The 21,060-nt window shown below is 35.3% G+C and overlaps 1 protein-coding gene across 1 annotated transcript in view; it reads right to left on the bottom strand.

The window, feature by feature from the left end:
- ABCA12 (ATP binding cassette subfamily A member 12) overlaps positions 1-21,060 on the bottom strand; it is a 208,128-nt gene that overhangs the window by 60,838 nt on the left and 126,230 nt on the right. Inside the window, exons 17-24 of the mRNA XM_038001573.2 lie at positions 20,617-20,827; positions 19,508-19,647; positions 16,893-17,012; positions 13,382-13,472; positions 10,736-10,915; positions 9,888-10,203; positions 6,834-6,948; positions 171-500 (exon numbers count right to left, since the gene is read on the bottom strand). Coding sequence (XP_037857501.2) covers positions 171-500; positions 6,834-6,948; positions 9,888-10,203; positions 10,736-10,915; positions 13,382-13,472; positions 16,893-17,012; positions 19,508-19,647; positions 20,617-20,827 — 1,503 coding nt within the window. The remainder of the gene's footprint in view (positions 1-170; positions 501-6,833; positions 6,949-9,887; positions 10,204-10,735; positions 10,916-13,381; positions 13,473-16,892; positions 17,013-19,507; positions 19,648-20,616; positions 20,828-21,060) is intronic.

Genomic DNA, 21,060 nt, shown 5'->3' on the forward strand with positions numbered 1-21,060 from the left:
ATGGTATACAATGATGTAGGAAAAGCTATCATTAGGACATTGAGCTTACTTTGCTTTCACTGAATTTCAAATTTAGATAAGTGAACTTCCAGTTTGAGAATCCAAAAATAAGCAAACAAACAAACAAAAAACGGTCATTTCCCACTCTGCCATTCCAACAGTTGACTTACCATGAACACTTTGACTACATAGCTCAACTCATTCTCTACTGTAACCAGAACAATAAATGGAAAGAAGGCAATGATGTAGATGAGACTTCCAATCAGAGCTGCGATGTTGGTGTTGTTGAAGAAGACACTGATAAGATAGCTCATGGCAATAACCGAGAAGCTGTAGTCCGAAAAATACAGGAACAAAATGAACCCATTTGTTTTAGGAAGAATATTGCCAAGCTTGAGTATAATGATGAGGATCACGATGGTAACCAGTAAAAATCCGACACTCTCTATAAGCCAGGCAAAAAAATGGCTGCAGGAGTTCACACCCATCATCTTCATGTACTGTAAGAAGAAAAAATGTGAGGTGCTTGTTATGCTGATATTCTCCCAAATAAAAATTATTCCCTATATTATGTTGAAATGTCATGATAGTCTCTCTATATATGGAACTAGGCATTTTAATCATTTATATAAATCAAGAATTTATCCACGCTTGCTATGTGAAATATGCCTATATAAACCAGAACATCTTAGATTATTTGTTCACAGAATGGCACAATATAATAAACAATTTGGATGGTGAGAGTTTGTTTAATTACAGTTCCACTTGATAATTGTTATCCAGCTGACATCTCTAGATTAAACCAGTTTAGAATAGATTATCAAATTTATGGTATCCTCTGAATAATTTTACATGATTTTGACATTTGTGCAGGCATGAGCATTTCAAGCTGGTGAAAAACCATGGCTTAACTACTAATTCAATGTAGAGACTGAGCTCATAAAAATCCATAATTTTTTTTTCTTACTAAACACTAATGAACAATACAATCAGTATTTATGTTTCCTGAGAGAAACAGTATACCTGATTCCTAAGAATTTAAAACACAGAAACTTAAGGGAGACCTTCTACCTTTAGCTATAGCCTTCCCATCCTTAACACTTACTGGCAGTCTGGGTCAATATTTGTCATCCTTATTTTCCAAAAAGCCATTTATACATTCATAATAAACTCATGTATCTGAGATCCTCTATACCTCTCTCTCAATTGATATTCTTTGATACCTCAGTGATATCCCCAGAGGCCAAGGCATTCCACAAGGTAGAAAAATAAACCAGCACAATCTATTTGCGCATTAACTCAAAAGGATTCTGAAAGATTTAAAGTCCCCTGGGAACATAACATACCTGGGCCTGTCGGGGGGTGGTGGGCTAGGGGAGGGATAGCTTTAGGAGAAATACCTAATGTAGATGACAGGTTGATGAGTGCAGCAAACCACCATGGCACGTGTATACCTATGTAACAAACCAGCACGGTGTGCACACATATCCCAGAACTTAAAGTAAAACAAAAAAGTAATAAAAATTAAAATTGAAAAAAGAAAGATGTAAAGCCCTGTGGACCTTGATTTGGTTGAATTTTGTGACGTGTACTTTGGTGTAACCTGGATATCTTGGTTTCCAGTTTTAACAATTCACGATTAATGTTAAGCCTATGAACCTAGTATCCTTTTTTTTTTTAAAAAAAAAAAAAAAAAAGGAACAAAAGAAATCTCCACTAACAGGCCAGGCGCAGTGGCTCACACATGTAATCCCAGCTGTTTGGGAGGCCGAGGCCAATGGGTCCCCTGAGGTCAGGAGTTCGAGAACAGCCAGGCCAAAATGGCAAAACCCAATCTCTACTAAAAATACAAAAATTAACCAGGTGTGGTGGCAGGCACCTGTAATCCCAGCTACTCAGGAGGCTGAGACAGGAGAATAGCTTGAACCCAGGAGGCAGAGGTTGCAGTGAGCCGAGATCATGCCATTGCACTCCAGCCTGAGAGAAAATAATGAAACTCTGTCTCCAAAAAAAAAAAAAAAAAAGAAAGAAAAAGAAATTTCCACTAACAGCTTTATACCCCAATTTTTTCTTTTTTCAAAATTAAGGATAGTCAATGCCCCACCCCATTAAACCTAACTTTTCCAGGAAAAAAAAAAATAGTAAATGCACTGGATCTTTTGCTCTACAAGCAAAATAGTGAATTTTACTTTTTGCTTTTGTAACATCACATTTCGATAACTCTGCTGCTCCAATTGTTACCAGGGAAACAGCTACCTGGCTGCCAACAGTCTAAGCTGTGGGCTTTAAGCTAATCACCACTAAGAAAGAGCCTGTGACTTTCCCTCTTAACTTTGCCCTTTTTCTCACCTTATTCTCTCCCTAATGTGTTTCTCCTCCGAGACCCTGTCACCATTTGTAGTAAAGACTCAACCTATGCTTCCGTGGGAATGGAAAGTATGGATCAAAGTAGCATGAAGCACAGGTCACTATGGAAAGTTTCCCCAATTGCTACACATGCTATCACCGAAAAAAAAAATTACATTTTAGTGTGAAAAAGACCTCAGATATCTTATTCCAGCAATTCTTTGCGTGTACCCTACCCCATTTGAAAAAAATACTGTGTCGTGTTTGGTGACTATTTCAGAGGTATTCACCTGTTCCAATATGATATATTAGTCCTTTTTATTTCCCTTTCCTACCATTTGTATTTTCATATTTTTATGCCTATTTGAATATAATTAAGTGGGGGAGTTATGGAACCTATATTACTACTTCCCAAGCTGATATTTACCACGATTTTATGTAGCCTATACAAACATATTTCCCCCCAGTGGCAACGTATGTACATAGGGGACAATGTCAATGTATTTCCCAAGGTGGTTTATAAACTATCTAGACCGTATCAAGGCCACAAAATAAAGCTGATGTCACATGTATAAACATGATTTTCTTCCCTGACAATTGATAGCTTTCTATAAATCACTTATATATTGAGAATATTCTTCATTCCTAGACTTGTTAAAAGATAATTTGGCAGGCTTGAATACCAGGACTAACGGTATTTAATCAATATAATTTTGAAATTTTTGATACTCAAGATCAGATTCCAGTCCCAGGAATTTGTAAAAGTTAGATACTGATCATTTTGCTTTTTCCTGAAACAGGGTGAGTTAGGTGCTTCCAAAAGCATTCACTATTTAACACTGTAGCATGAAACTTCAGTGTTAAACTTCAGGATTTTATGCCACAAGGAAAACAGCTGCTATTCATAAAGAGAAAGAGTAGCGAGAGCATATAAGTCATCCATAAATTATCCAGATTCACTGCCAACTTTGTTGTAATAAACAAGACCAAACTTGCTGATGGAAGGGGGCCCACCGAGAGCGGCCGGCTGCGCTTTCTTAGATGCCATTAGTTCCTCCTCAAAGTGACAGATGTCAGGTGCCAGCTTTGTAATCAGAGAGTCACTTGTCTCAAGCCTCTCAAACCTGCCAGAGCAATTCATCAATATCTGATAACCTGTTGCTCAAAGAAAACCCCTCTGCATAGTGGCCAAAGTCTGCCCAGTTTACAGGAGAGAATAAGAAAGAGATTCTAGAAGAGTTTGGATAAATGCATTGCCACATTCATGAGAAGCTTACACACAGGGATTGACGTAAATACTGTCAAGAAAAGAAATCAGAAATACTCATATGTTTACTTGATAGCAATATCTTCATTCAATTCCGCAAGAATGTCAAGTACTAACTCATAAGGAATAATAATATTTTCTACCTCAATTTCTATAATTCTATTAACAATATACATTTATATTATTGGGGTTTTTTTAATATGATATAAAGGATGTTGTGACCATTACTGGAAACGTTTCAAATTCCCAGTGGTGGGGTGGATTAGTGTATGTCAGGAAAGCACAAAAAATTGTTTAATGTGAAGCACTAGGGGACTAAAAAATCTTTGTGTAATTATTGGTAACATCTCTGCAGCCCACATATATTTTAGGTTACCTGGCTGAACTGAGAGAATGACTCCAAAATTCTGTCTCCAACGAAATATAAGCACTGAAAGTCCCATAGATGACTTACATTAGATCAAACAGATGAATCGAACTCATAAACCATGAAAATAATGAGAAAAAATACTCTTCTGTATGTGTTATGAAATCAGATTTGTATAGCTTTATTATTTTAATTTTTAAAAGCAAAGTGCAGAACAAAACCCAATCGAAAGGCATTTTTAAAGTACTTTTTTTATACTACGGGCTTATTTTAATAAGTAAACTTATTGGATTTGTGCTAATTTATTTAACAAGGTAAAGGGATTCATGGAATCATACCATAACAAAGTCAAAGATAAGTGGCTTCATTGAGACACCAATTAACTTGGTTTTCTTGCCAGGATTGAGAATAATTACAGAAGGAAAAGGGGAGAATCTTGATTTTATTTACCTTTTTTGTTTAATTTGAATGAGAAAAAAGTAGGACTTGGGCAGCTTTAGACTTTATCAGAATATAAAAAGATGGTATTAAAAAGTGACTGAGTTTCTGGTAGCTTAAGAGATTATCCATCATCATCTGCAAATGTCCTTAGAAGTCTATGTTATTAAAGTAAGACTGTAAGGGTGAAGGTAGCTATGATCTGGAAGAGGATTGGTTGAAAGTCAGAATACTTCAGTTCTACTGCCAGATGTACCATTAACTAGCTCCAAGGTCTTCAGCAAGTCACTTCTCACTTTCTGAGCTGAACCTTATATCTTTAAAAAGGAGTTTAGATGAGAACTGTGGGCAGTGGAGGGAGGCTGAGCAGGAGGCACTAGGGACATCCCCATTCCTTCCACACCCGCCTCCATCAATTCATTTCATAAACACGCTGTATTTCTTCGAATTTAGGACACCGTTGAGGGTGTGCCTATTTGACATGCCACCAAGAAAGAAAGATTACTGCCAAATAAATCATGACACCCTATCAAATGTATCCCAATTTCAGAGGCTTTAAAAGGCGGGGGGGAAATCAATGTCTTAGAATTGATAAAATATGAATAATTGAGCTCCTCCTCTGTTCTGGCAGACAGAGGGAGCTACATTCTGGAAATAAATGTTGAATGAAGTCTAGATGATCAGACTCAGAGAATTTAAGAGATCGAGCTCAAGTGTATATGGCTGGCAGAATTGGAATACAAAACCTGATATTCTGATTCCAGGTTCAGTGATCTTCCACCATGTCACTTTGACCCCAAGACAAGGGTGGTTAAATTTTAAAGGTAGATGCAGGCCAAATGGAGACACAGAGCTACCAAACAGAAACTGGTTCATAGCTAAAAACATGTCTTTTGCATTTTCAGTTGAGAAATGACTTTTCGTTATGCTTTGATATTTTTTGGTGACACACATAGATGCTTTCGGAGAGCATCATCTTCAAACATGAAATAATACAATGTGTGTGTATTGTATACACACAGTTTTATTATATGCATATATATTTGTATATATACTGTATGCATACATGCTTCTATTTACTGTTTCTATCACAAGTAATATTTTTAAGGTAGGTATTAATTTTGAAGTAGAAATGGACTCCGTTTCTGTCACAGTTTCTATCTCAAAGGTTTTCTTTACTCTGTGATGATTTGCTTCTGAATACTAGGAACCTGAAAGAAAACTAGAAGATAGGGGCTTGCAATCATGATTATGGTTGAAGGCATGGATTCAGCTTTCTAAATTGGAATTAGAAAACCATTGCATACAGTCCTGAATACAACAGGACTCAAACTAGTTGATGAGAAATTTAACAAATTATAACTGAAATATAAAAATACAGCTGTGTGGATCAATCAAAATTCAAATAGAAAAGGTAAAAAATGTACGTTTAAATGCTGGGACAACACTGAAAGCCTGATGCTGAACTAACAGAAATACGAAGCAGCAACTTGTATCTTACAGGGAGAAATGATCAATTGTCTAAAAGCATTGTCAAGGTAAGTCTGAAAAGGACAAGTGGATGAACAGGTTCCTCTAACCTCATTATTTCAGAATTCAGCCAGCCCTTGCAATAATTATTGTGCCCCAGTTTTGAAATGTTTCATCTTTGTTTCCACTCCATGAGTGAGTATAAGAACGGACTCATTATGGGATCAGTAGATAAAATAATTTCTACTCAAATACAATCTAAAAACCACATAATGCTTTATCATAAATTCTAAAAAGAAGTAAGATATTTTAGATTTGGGGTTAATGATGAAGAATGTGCCCAGAAAGAGGTCATGCTTCACACTCTTGGTTCTGTCTTCCATTGTGATATGGTTATTAACCCAATCAGTAGCATAACATGAAACTCTTAGTTTCTATAAGTCAGGAGTCAGTGGGAAATGGAGAAGGTAATTGAAGGAGACAAGATATACTGGAAAGAGAATTTTCTTTGTGAGAGCCAAAATAAGCCATACGTCTATGTCTATGTTTATAGCTCTATCTAGATCTACATTTGGGTTATTTTAGTTACCATGCCAACAATCTCTCTGCCTGAGCAGTTGTTATTGTTGTTATTTAAACTTCCTCTGTTAGATCATAAGTCCTATAGGTAATTTCTTGGGCAAAAAATTACTCTAAGAATTATCATTGTACTCATATTTTATTCAGATTTTGTTTTTCAAAAGCACTTAGTGACTTTTATGTTACTTTTTGAGAAAATAAAATATTGCCTTATCAGCTGCTTTTGTGATTTGTAAAAGGTTTTCCTTTCTGTTTAATTCACAAGGGATGAGTTAGGCTTTCTGGGTTTATATAGGCATGATGAAAATCATAGTAATTGTTCTATGAACAGGACTTACTCATAACAAGAAGTGATTTTCGACATACCTCATGAAGCCGGAGGTCTTTCTCATAGACAAGCTTTTTTACAAAGGCAGCTATAAATACAACCCAGGCAACCATAAGCACGATTGGAAGAGAATAAGAGACACTGGTTAGGAAGCTGTAAAACAAAAAAAAAAAAAAAAAGAAAGAAAGAAAGAAAAATTCAGTGACCAAAATAATGCCACACTTGCAGAGATTATAATATATAAAGAACTCACTCTCTCTTACATTGAAGTTATGATCCTGTTTTGAAATTGAAAGTAATCAGTATTACCCCATTATTTATGAAGCATGAAGCTGATTTAACCATGGGTCTGTGGTATTTTTTTTTTAGTGTAATGTTTCAAGAGTAAGAAAAAAAGACAGCTCTGGATTATTAGATAAAATTGACATATTGTTTAAATTGTGTTTGAGTGTGTCCTGTCTGGGAAAATAATTACTATATAGATATAATTGCAAGGCTCAAAAGCTTTATGTCTAAACTAAATTCTTATCTAAAAGGCAGATTTAAAATGAGATGATTGGTTTATCTAACTAAAAGCTATATCTTCCAAAATTACTGTATTTATATCTACTCTTAGGAAGATCATAGTTATTATGAAACTAAATTTCCCAAAATGAAATAAAATCTAAAGCATTCATTTGTTTTTGTTTATTTATTTGTTTATTTTTTAGTAGATATGGGGTTTCACCATGCTGGCCAGGCTGGTCTCAAACTACTGGAATCAAGTGATCCACCTGCCTTGGCTTCCCAAAGTGCTGGGATTACAGGCATGAGTCACGGTGCCCAGCCCAAAGCATTTGATTTAAAATGCAGACAAAGAACTTGGATTCCTCAAAGTAATGCTCTGGAAGATGCTTTATACATGGTATAGAAATGTCTGTTTTGATGATGTGCTAAACTAGAGAATCACTGGAAGACATCCTCAAGCCCCAGATGTGTTCCTCAATGTCCTGCTCATGATGCCTGAAAGTTAAATTGGAGTGGTTCTCAAAGCACCCAAAGAGATTACTAAAACACAAGTTGCTGGGCCCCAGTTTCTGATTTATAATATCTGGGTGGGGCCATGTATTTGCATTTTAAACAGCTTCCCAAATGATACTAATGCTGCTGGTCCAGGGACCACACCTTAGTAGTCATGGTTCTGACAATTGATACCTTTATTTGCGCTGAGGCAAAGGCAGTAGATGTCGATGAGAGATTCTAAGTTGCTCTGTTTATATGCTGGGCTCCACTAAAGCTTTCACTTGGAGAAAGGTCCCAAGGCCATTTCCTTTTTTAATCTACAAGGCTAAAAAAATTACCTCCAAGTACTCCAAGAAAAATGTAAATATTAATGAAGCATGAGATCACTATAATTCAGTATCACTTTAGCATGCAGAAGTGTGTCATTATCAGAGAGATGAGGTGTTTTTTGGTGAGGGAGCAGTGGGAGTTGAGGCCATATTCCATTTTTTTTGGTTTGTTTCCTGGGGAACTGTATGGCATAGGGTAGGCATTTAAAGAATACTTCTTGAATGAATTTTGTTTGGGTTCAGGTGCAGCCTTGAAGTGATTTCTGCATTTAGAACTAGGCAAAGGCCTTCATTCATTAGCAACAAATCCCCTGTAATGTTTCTTCCAAGTGATAGTGTATTTTAGGTTTGGTCTAGTATAAAACAAAAATGCTGGTCTTATAAACAGAAGGATCAGTGCAGTACCAGTTATATTATCTTGGGCAAGTTAATTAGCCTTTCTGGATTTCAGTTTTCTCATCTGGAAAGTATGGACAATAATTCCTGCTCCTACTTACCTTATGAGGTTGTTGGGTGAAACAAATGAAATAATATATGTGAAATCATTTTATATGCAACAGTTTATATGTGTGTAAGGCATTATGAACATATTCCCATAAAGAATACAGACTGCACTTATTCTTTAAAGAAACATCCAGGTATCCACCATCCTAGGTACCAACATTTATAAGGGGAACAAATGAGCAGGTAACTAGATAAGAATTTTAACTTAATTGACCCCATAAATCTTTATAATCTGTGCAAGCCCATTGCAGTTCACACATAGTTCAGGCAGCAAAGTCCCCTCCACAACAGCCTCCACAACAGCCAGCTAACCTTGACAGTCCACTTGATGGACTCCTTACCTGCTTCCTCATGCTACTGTGGCACTGGGTTACATTACCTCATCTCATTTATAACTCTTGAAGTAGTCAAGGGAGACAGAAGCATTGAAAGAAAGAAAAAAGAAGAGAAAAGAAAAAGCCAATACCATTTGAATTGTATATAAACTGCAATAACTGGGTTGCGTAGTATGTTCAATTCCTTTAAAGTAATAATCAGCCTCAAGCTTTTATATAGGAAGGTGAACTTGAAAAACGTAATCCACTTATTTTTTTAACCATCTACAGAGTGAAGGAAGCATTCAGTGCTACCCAACTGGCAGATTTCTTGAACATTCAAATTGAATTGTCTAAAAGCATTATTGTTACTTCTTTATTCATCGAGGAAAACCACTTTAGATATGGAGGATTCCTAGCAAATGAACTGATAGTAAATGAAAGTCTCAGGCAGCACAATATTTATCTCAAATAGTTGATAAAAATGTGTTCAAGATTTCTTTTTTCAATTTGTTTTCTTAAAATTGATCATGTGCTCAGATATTTTAAAATACAATTTGGGAGTTGGAAGGGATTGTAATATGGTCTTGTTCATCCCTTTCATTTGACTAGAGGGAGGTAAGCCCAGTAGACAGTGGGTAACATCAAAATCATGCAGCAATGTACTCAGGTCTGAAGTCCAATTCTTCCAATTTTAGGGCCAGAATTTTTGGAGAGCTAAGGGTTATTATAGATCATTTGGTAAACACTTTACCATCATTTTGGTAATGATGAGCAGTTATGATGAAGCTATGCCGTATAGTGTGAACCCTTTTTCAAAACAAGCATAGGTTTGGTGAATGTTATTCCTTTCATCTAGAATTCCATTCATCTGAATGAACAGACTGAAGTGAGTTCTTAGAAAAGTTGTTGATCATTAAAAAGGCTGAAAGTGCACACTTACTTGTCTTTCATGAAGCAGGGATAAGGAATTGCTTGAACCTGGACTGCTATTTCCTGGGAGTTCCTTCCAGTTTGCAATTCAATGATTGCTCTTTCAATACTATCCTGTAAATAAATAAAAGCCCTGCCATAGATCTGGTTGTGTGATGGAGAATTGTGTGGCCCTGGGGCCCAAATCTTGGTTCTTAGGCTTCTTGTGGTCTGTGCGGTCTTGAGACTCATGCGGATGGTATATTTTATGACAGGAGGAAGAAAGACATTTTCAGAGTCATAGCCTCTGTGCCAGCTTCTGTTAGAAGGAAGCTTAAAAATAACACCTAAAAATAAAATGGCAACAACAGCAGAAAGGTTATTTTATGGTTGACGTTATTCATTGTTTGGAGAGTACACAGAGGGGACAGCCAAACAGTCAATTGAGTTAGTAATGTGACAGTAGGTTCAGGCTCTTAATTTACAGAAAACATGGTTAATTGGAGGTGTCAACCTCAGAGATTCAAAGCTGGAGTTTAAGAATATAATCACCAACTAAGTAGACAGAATAAATGCATCACTCTAAGCCACTTATTACAATAAAAACACTTTTAGATAAATTATCTTGACTGATTATGAGGATGGACTCAACTTCACTCTAACTATGTAATCCTTTTCAATCTTAAGTACACCAACAAAATTAGACATACTTAGAAATTATAGTTGGTTGCCTACATGAAAGGTTCTCTTTTCTAAGGACATCAAAGGACCTAATGACCCCCACACTAGTTTTCTGAGTTCTGGATGAAAGACGTGAGGAAAGAATTTGGCCAGTTTTAGTACAAAGAGAAGCTCAAACGCTAAGAGAATAGCACTTACTTCCAAAGAGTTCATTGCTTTTGTAGAGCCTTTTAGCCTCTCTCTCCATTTCCTCTATGGTTTTTGCTGCCTGAATACGGTCATATAATACACAAGAGGAAATATTTACTGTCAGGGAAGATAGTGTGTTAAGCTGATCAATGATGTCAATGTTGTTCTCTAATTTCAGCCTTAGAATGTCTAAAGAGGCAAAGCAAAAGAGACAAAAAAAAAATTATGGTCTTGATTCTGGTAGTAATTAGATGAAACACTGATTTTTTTGTAAACACTAAACTAGATTATAAATAACGAAAGGCTGCAGAATTTACTCTAAAAAATATCTAGTATTCTACACCAAAGAAAATAGGTCGTTATGCAGATATTCTTTGAGGAGCCGAGCTAGTTACAAATACAGTAAACCTACGTTCTAGGAAAGATACAAGATAATTTAAAAATATTTTTTGTTACAATTTAATTAACAAAGAACTAAGACAAATAAATTTTTAAAAATCTATCTACATGTAGTTAGGACAAAAAACTATAAATCAGAGATGCGAGTTTAGAATAAGCTAAACAGAAATGCCTGCTTTGTCCATGGAATGTGAATGCACAAATTGAAACAAAGGAAAGTCTATGTAGAGTACATAGGACAAATAAACTATATTATTACATAAGCTGTGATATAGAAACATTTAAGATACCTGAAAATATATGCCACATAGTTGTGAATTTCTAATACTGTTTGACTTAAAATCTTACGTGAGTTACTACTTTTGATATCTGTATTAATCTGACAAAATGATCAAGATTTCATTTTAGGTAATTACACTGGAATAAAGGGGACTTAATTTCTCTTCAATTTTATGATTCTTTGTGAGGAAACCAACTGGGACAAAGGGTAAATATGAAATTGCAAGTTAACAAATCATTTGGCCAATTAAATTTTTACTGACTTGATCATCATGAATACTGAGAAGGCTGTGAATATCATAAATCCCTCCTCACAGAACCCAGACATGTCTCTTACATCGTCCGAAATAGGACTAAATTTCTCACAGAAGATAACTTCTTAAATGCACTTCTCATTAGAATTTAAAGTGAAATGTTTTACTTGATGTAGATGTTGGTGGGGGAGGGGTAAATTGTGGTTGAACAGTGGCCTCCAGCGGCCATTGGAAATCAACACAACACCAAAGGATTATTTAGAAATTCTGGTAGATAGGATCACAAAAACACTTCAAAGGGTCAGTGTCCTGCGAATTCAAACTATATAATCTCTTCACTACTAAGTTACATATGTAATTATACAAGCATAGAGTCTCAATGCTACATTCATTTTAATCTTATTTTAAATTCTAAGCCTCACTTCCTAGTTCAGAAGTTAGAAAAGACAAAATTTATATAAGAACTTTTTAGTTTAGCCCTGATATGTTAATCAAATAGTTCCTTGCCCAAATGATACTTTTAGAGAATAAATCCACTAGTACCTTTATTTAATCAAGCTGGGTTGACTATCATAATATGTGTACAATCATATACAATACAAATATAGGCATAATTCTTCCCCACTGGTTTAGAACCTAAATCATATACGTCCCAGCATTGCCAGGGAGGAGGAGAGGCACTCGCTCTGCTACTGCCAAATTCTGATGCTCTCAATCCGTTTCTCATACCCATGGTTGCATAGCAACAGTGAATCAGACACAGCCTGAATTAGATGTCTTGCATCCCTTAGGTTGAAGGTGGGGAAGTGGTGGAGGGAATGCATAAGTTTAGACAGCTTCCTTTGATCTTCTGCAGGCTATTCCTTTTAAATGATGATATGAGGAGGACCCAACCTTGAATACTGATTTCAGTTTATTTTCTTTTGAGTCTCTCCATTGTGTTTTTCTTGCTTTTGCTAACTCTATATCTCTTCCAATTACATTCTGGATTAGTCAAGTGATACTGAGGGCAGTGGAGATAAAAATGTTAAATGTAGCCAGAAACAAATAATTTCAGTTTCCCTTGTCCTTAAGGACTTGCCTTTCATCAAGTCACTAAAATAACAGTGCTCTCTTACTTCTAATAACCTACCCATGATTGAAGAAAAAAAAAACTGCATTTATATTACATAATAACAATTTTTTTTTTTTTTTTTTTTTGAGACAGGGTTTTACTCCTGTCACCCATGCTGAAGTGCAGTGTCATGATCTCGGCTCACTGCAACCTCCGCCCCCCCAGGTTCAAGCAATTCTCCTGCCTCAGCCTCCCAAGCAGCTGGGATAACAGGCATGTGCCACCATGCCCAGCTAATTTTTGTATTTTTAGTAGAGATAGGGCTTCACCATGTTGGCCAGGCTGGTCTCGAACTCCTGACTTCAAGTGATCTGCCCGTGTCTGCCTCCTAAAGTACTGGGATTATAGGTATGAGCCACCACACCTGACCTGCATTATAATTATTGAAACTAACTACAGACACTGAGCTTGTAAACAATCATGACTACTTGTAATTGTACAACTAACTGGGAAGAAGATGGGGGGATATATCCAGTGTCTCATTTTTCTTTGAATAACTAGCTAGATACTAAATACAGAAGAAAAGGGGGAAAATGTTATCATATGGAATAATGTTGTTTATATTTCCGACATGACTCATGAACAAAAGCTTTGTGAATTTGGACTCACCGAGTTCATCTATCTGTTTCAATAGTTCAACAGCATCAAGTCCCACGGAGAATTTTACAAAAACTTGCACAAAAGGGTTCCTTAGAGTATTCTAACAAATAATAATTAAAAATCAGTTTCAATACAAGAAAAATCATGTTTGACATTGTCTCTCTAATAACCACCACAGTGACATGCAGTAACCAGAACTGGGCATGATCAATGCACTGTCTTGCAAAGGCTCACAGAGAAATCCTTGAGAAGAAAAGAGAAGATTGGGGATTGGTAATGACTTGACAGGCTGGGCTGTTGCTTGTCCGTAAATACAAATTGGTCAGCATGCACAGTGGCCAGATGTGACTACAATTATCAACATTAGAAAATTATATTCAATTTAACAGAATTTTTCCTCGTAGCTATATTATTCCTTTTTACCATATACTATACACAATGTTGTGATTCATGGTTGAACTTTGTTCACTTGAAACACAAACAACTCTTAAAAATCATGGTGTCTCCTTGGAATCTGACATCACAACTGATTTGTATTCAAGTTCTACTACTTCCTAGCCCAAAGCTTTCAGCAAGTACCTTTTCCAGTTTCAGGTAACCTTTCAGTGAAGTAGGTAAGAATGGCTCATCACATCAGAATAGTCCATTTCGATTATTATATTATTTTTGAACTGTCATAAGTGCAACTATGTGAATATGAAAGAATAAATTGATGATAAAACTTTAAATTCTATCAATGGAAGGACTGAAAAATTAAAAGAAAAACCTAATTGCTTTAAAATATAAAGGCCTTTATAGCCATTTGCCAAATTAGAAGACATAACTTCTACCACTCTAGGAGTGCTATTAGCTAACATTTGTTGAGCTCTTATAATACCATGTGCTGGGCACCATCTTATAGAGTTTAACTTGACTTTCTCACTTTGTTTACAACAACATTTTGAGGTAAGTGCTATTATTACCTCTAAGTAATAGATGACAAAGCTAGGGCTAAAGAAGCTATGTAAATTCTCATAAGGACACACACTTAATAAGGGCTAAGGGAAAAAATGAAGGAGAGAATTCAACTCAATTAAAGAAATGTTTTCTCATCATATGTGTAAATTCATGGCCTGGTTTTTATGTAAGCGAGGCTTGATTGTCCTTTTAAAGCCCAGTTTGGTATAACATATTCTCATGTCCTTCTTACTAGTGTCTTTTGTTTTATTGTCATGGGGATGAATGATTACGAATAACGTATTAGTCGAGCACATATGTAATAGAATTAGTTTGCTAAATCCATAGCTACTAAGGGTTCTAAGAGCAGTTGGTGGCATGTTGACTGATGGCTAGCTACCACGCAGCTACATGCTGTGGTAACAGTCCTTTAAGGTCTGTTTATCAGAAATTAGCTTCTGCATCTTGGAAAATCTGTATCAGAGCATTACTAACAAATAAAGTACTGTGTTAGTTGCAATCTGGAGACAATCCATTAAACCCTATTTCAATTCTCCCATCACTCCTTTAACAATCAATCATATGACATCTAATAATAGGTACAATGTATATTATTTGGGTGATGGATATGCTAAAAACCCTGATTTGATCAATACTAACCCATGCATGTAGCAAAATGCACCTGTATCACATAAATGTATAAAAATTTGAAAAATACCAAAACACCAAATGCCTCCACATATGTGATCTTCACAAGTCTGTCATTACCAATATACTAATTTTAGAGATCCATAAACTGTAGTTCACGTACTTTAAGTCATTCACCTAAGGGTTCACAGTGGCAAAACCAGTTGTTGTACCAGAAGTTTAAAATTTCAAATTCTGTGCATATTTACAATATTACATTTTTCCTCAATAATTGAAAATAATTTATTTTGTTCTGGACAGAATCAAGATCCTTCCGTTAAATGATGATCCCTTTATGAACACAATCCCAGAGATTCTACCAAATTACTGTACTGGAATTATATAATAAAACCATTATGTATAGAACATGTCCTGTTAATTCACCACTTTAGCTGACAAAACTTTTCTTAACAAAATAATTTGTGGCTTTTTTTTTCTCCTCATGGAAAAAAAGTCTTAAGAGAAAATAGCAATGTATTGTTTAGGAAAATGTATTTGTCATGAAGTACTATCTAAGTAGCCTTCGTTATCTGAGACTCACTAGAAAAGACCACTTAAAATGAGCATGCTTAGAATTCTAATCAAAAATTAATAGGAAGTTGTGGGGAAGACATTTGATGAAAAGTTTATATTTATTAAATACACAAATATTGTAGAAATTTATTTAATCTTTTATGATAAAATTTGGGTTGTAATTATAACTGTGCATTAATTGTTAGTCAAAACAAAGACTGAATAAAAGCACCTTTGGGGTGTAATTTTTCTGACCATCTCATATTAACTTCCTAAGCATGATCATAAAAAAGGGCATTATTTTCCCAAAAATATTTTAGGGCTCCATTAATCTTCCAAGGGCCTCTCTTTGATATGCAAACCATTCTCTTGAAGCTCCTAGGTTGTCACCATTCCTGCCAATTTTCTTTTCTACAACTGATTACTGGGCTAATTCCGCTGCTCCATCTTCAGTTGTCAATAGCTCTGTGATTGGAACATTTCCCCACATTATTTACATCATCTTCAGAAATTCCTGCCTTTTTGTTGTTGTTGTTGTTTGTTTGTTTGTTTGTTTTCAGACAGTTTCACTCTTGTTCCCCAGGCTGGAATGCAGTGGCGCAATCTCAGCTCATTGCAACCTCCACCTCCTAGGTTCAAGAGATTCTTCTGCCTCAGCCTCCCGAGTAATTTGGATTACAGGTGCCCACCACCACGTCCGACTAATTTTGTATTTTTAGTAGAGATGGGGTTTCTCCATGTTGGTCAGGCTGATCTTGAACTCCTAACCTCAGGTGATCCGCCCTTCTCAGCCTCCCAAACTGCTGGGATTACAGGCGTGAGCCACCGCACCTGGCCTAGAGCACGTTTTCCAATGATAACTTTTGCTTCCTTATATGGCCTTAAATGTAAATTCAGATAAATACTTTAATGAGAACACCTTGTATATAACATGTTAAATTGGATTTGGAATTTATTAACACATGTGTCATAAATTTCTACCATGGAATTCCCCAAGTTTAATGTTCTCTAGCCTATTGGTATTTTAGGAATTCTGGTTAAGATAGCAAAGGAGAGTAATTTAAAGCAGAGAAATCAATACCAAGCATTTTTTATGGCATTTTACTTTTGAAAACCTGATTTACATCACTAGTGATGTCTCTAGATCAACTTGTAAGATGTCTTCTCTGAATTACAGAGGAGCTGCAGTACCAGAGGTGAAGTTAGCCAATTATGAACGTGAGTGATAGATCAGTTACCCTGTCTCAGACCTTCTCTCTGGAAGACAGGCAATTTAATCTGTTGAATATGGAAAGTTACTCTCTTCCCATTCACAGAATGAAGGCAATTAAAATCTCAAAGAATTCAAATTCCTACTAAGTTGAATGACAGAACCATCTCATACCTGGAGCATTGGAATTGCCTGGTTTAACAGATGGAAGGAATTCATGAAAAGTGGCGACTTATCCATCCACTCTTGAGATTTTTCTCTTAATTCCGCCAGCTGTCTCAGAGTTACGTTGGACTTAATGACAAAGAAATAAGAGAGGTGAGATCCATTAGTATTTTGTCTATATTTCAACAAGGTATCTTAAGGTTGTTTTGTTACACAACTTCAAAAGACAGTTCTAAAACATGAAGTTAGTACAAAAATTTGCCAGAAATTTCCCACATGGTCAAATGTTTCAAATGACAGCTTTTACAGGGTCAAGTTCATTTATAAAAATTCTCGATAATTTGGGGTTTGATTCATGTCCAGAGTGAGTTTACAGCCAAAATGAAAGCATGACTTCTGGAGTTCTTACCAGTTTTTCATTTTTACCAACGATACACTTAACTTTACTACTAAAGAAACATCCTAGTTCAAGGATAGCAGAAGGATATTCTCATGTACTGCTGCTGAGAATAGATATGTTAGAGGTTTTTGGAAAGCAATTTGACAATGGCTATTAAAATAAAATATAATATCCTTCAACCCCTCAATTCTGAACATTCATCTTATTGAAATAAAAATACTGCTACATAAAACCATATACACAAAAATATTTGTTGCCACATTGTTTACTTTAGCAAGAAAAACACACACGCACACACACACACAACATTGGAAACAAAATTAATGCCCAACACCTGATGATTGGATTAGTAAATTCAGTGTTATTTAAAAAAAAATTACAATCTTTAAAAAGAATGCATTAAATTATACCTATTGAGTTGGAAAAATTTCCACAATGTATTCTTGTATGAGAAAAACTATGTATAGAAAAGGATTAAAATGTAGTATCATTTTAATAATGCAATGAACTCAAAGAACTCCGCATATGAATATACATGGTATAATAATCTATAAAGGATTGGAGTAATAGAATAAATTATAGGAAGATGCATATATGAATGCTAACATATATTAGTTTATATGAAAGGAAGAATAAGATCAAGATAAAAGGAAAAGGGAAGTGAGAACCAAGTACAAAAGGGGGGGAAAAAGACCACGCTTAAAACATAAGCTCATATGCTGGTGAGGTTGTGGAGAAAAAGGAACACTTATACACTGTTGGTGGGAGTGTAAATTAGTTCAGCCATTGTGGAAGACAGTGTAGCAATTCCTCAAAGACCTAAAGACAGAAATACCATTTGACTCAGCAATCCCATTACCGAGTATATATTCAAGGGAATATTGGTCATTCTATTATAAAGATACATGCATGCATACGTTCATTGCAACACTATTCACAATAGCAAAGACACTGAATCAACCTATATCCCTATCAATGATAGACTAGATAAAGAAAATGTGGTACATGTACACCATGGAATACCACACAGCCATAAAAACGAATGAGAGCATGCCGTTTGCAGAGACAGGGATGGAGCTGGAGGCCATTATCCTTAGCAAACCAACACAGGAATAGAAAACCAAAAACCACATGTTCTCACTTATAAGCGGGAGTTAAATGATGAGAACACATGGACACAGAGCAGGGAACAGAAGCAGGGAGGATGGGAGGAGGAAAAGGATCAGGAAAAATAACTAATGAGTACTAGGCTTAATATCTGGGTGATAAAATAATCTGTACAGCAAACCCCCATGACAGAAGTTTACCTGTGTAACAAACCTGCACTTGTACCCCTGAACTTAAAAGTTAAAAAAAATCAACAAATAAATGTTCATTTAAATTGAAAAACAAAATTCATATGTAACTTAATTTATGCAAAACTACATAGGAATATATAATCCATAGAGCAAATAAGTTATTAAATCACAATTTTTACGAAAATGGACAGAGATAAAATTGAATGTTCTTTGATAATAATGATCTCTGTCCAGTATTCTGTAGAATATAAACATAATGTTATGTTCATACAGTTATAGTTTAATGGCCAAGTAATGGTGAAACAGAGATTTTTCTTTTACTTTAGCTCTGTCATTTTAAAAGTACTAAGTTTATAATTCAAATAATTAAAGCCAACTTTAGAGTGAGAGGGAAATACTATTATGGTTAAATGAAGTAAATGGTAAGTATAGTTAATAATGTTGTCTTATTTGACATCTATCTTCCATATAAATGAGACGTTAAATTGTACAACTAAATTGTACAACTAAATATGAGGCCAAGAATCTATACTTCAGGGATTGTTTTTGTTCCAACTAGTTATATAATGCTCAATATTACTTTTTCTAGTACGATAATTTTTACATACTTTGAAAGTTAGACACCAGTTGTAGAGAACTTTTCTGCTTTTTGAGATGAATGGAAAAATCTCAGGTCTTGCTTCAACTAACCTCATTCTCAAATGTTAGCATGGTTCATTTCTCTTCAAAGGGCTCCCACCCAATCTATACTGCTTGCACATATCCAGGGCAGAAGTTGAGAATTTTACTAACAGTTTCAGAAAGCCAAGGATAATAGTAATAGTGGGTAAGATATAAAGAAATGAGTCAGCTAAAGTAAATTTGGAAGTTGACTACTTTAAAAAGTCTTAATACTCAAAATAGAAACTGAGTTATAATGGTCAAACCTTTTCCATTATTGCCTTTGTGACTGGGTTATATGGTGCATACAAAATTCTTCCCAACAACATAGGTTTCAAGAAAGCCCAAATCACAGGTCCAGCGGGCATGTTAATGATGTCTTTATAAAGGGAGAAGCAAAATGGCGCTGGAAGGAAAAAGTGAAATAAAACCATTTAATAGATGGACTTCAAATCTATTTCCTCACAGCAAATTGACACAGATTATTCTTATCACACACAAAAATACATGCCCTAGTACTTCCTATATTATTAACAGATGTGAGGCATCTGGTGTCAAAGTAAGAGAGCATAGTAACAAAACTTTTTTAGGTGAGAAAGTTTAACCCAATAAGCAAGCCCAGAATAAGTGATGTCATTTTGCCAAGAGGAGATAGAAAACATGAAAGCCACATTTCAGAATGCCTAACAGATCCATTTCACCAGCATTTACTTTTTAAAAAAAATACAGAAAACCAACCACTGGGATAGTACCAGATACATAAGAGCTGTTCAATAAATGTTTGGTGAATGAATAAAAAGATGAATAAATGAATCCAATTGCTATACTAGACACTCATATGTTATTTGAATGAGCTCACTCATCACATTTTGCATCTCCAAGTTTATAGATCAAGTAAATGGTTTTGATGTGCCACTAAACATTTATGGTTCTGCTGCAGTCATGCAACTCTACCATGTGTGATAAAAATTCTAATTCTAGAAAGTTAGGAAAAAAATATCAACCCAAACAGATTTAAGGCAAGTTTTTATATTGTCCAGAAGGCTCAGTGTTGACTGACAAAATCTAAGTGTAGTATTGTAGTTAAGATGACAGCCTTTGTAGCAGAGTACCTGGGTTCAAATGACAGCTCAGGCACTTCCAAGTTGAGCAAAACTGGTCATTTTACTTACCCTCTTTGTACTTCATTTCCCTGTACTAAGATTAGTTAATGTATATAACATTCTTGACATGTGGTAAGTGCTGTATAATTATTTTCTGTTTTTATTCTTGGGGAAAATTAATACTTCATTTATCGTACAAAACTAAGACAGAATAGATGATATTCTTATTGTCATTAAGAACAATTGCCATGCTTATTTTAAAGTATACTCACTGGTTTTTATGGGAATTCCATATTTTGAAGCAATTTGCTCTTTACTTAATTTATAAGTCAAAAAATCCCTGGTGTGGTTGCCTTTTGGCCTCTGGGAAGAGGGCAGCATGGCAGTTAAATATTCAGTGGTAATTCCTTGGGAACATAATGCTTGGGAGATGGTGCTAAATGATCCTTGGGGTGTGTTCATTCGGTTGCTTCTGTACATCGCCTGTAAGACAAAAATCCATGATTTATTGACACTATGTGAGCTTTAGATGCTATTTGAAACAACAGAGAAAGAGAACCTGATAATACTTAGAGTATCCTTACAGTTTCCATAATTCTTTTTATACGTGTATCCCAAATGTAAATGAAGAAAAATAAACTTCACTAATAAAAGTGGCAAAAATTTTTGCTAGGTAGAAGAGTTTTCTTGTAGGTGGTTTTTTCCCCCAATGTACT

This window comes from Chlorocebus sabaeus, chromosome 10, assembly GCF_047675955.1.
Source record: "Chlorocebus sabaeus isolate Y175 chromosome 10, mChlSab1.0.hap1, whole genome shotgun sequence".
NCBI lineage: Eukaryota > Metazoa > Chordata > Mammalia > Primates > Cercopithecidae > Chlorocebus > Chlorocebus sabaeus.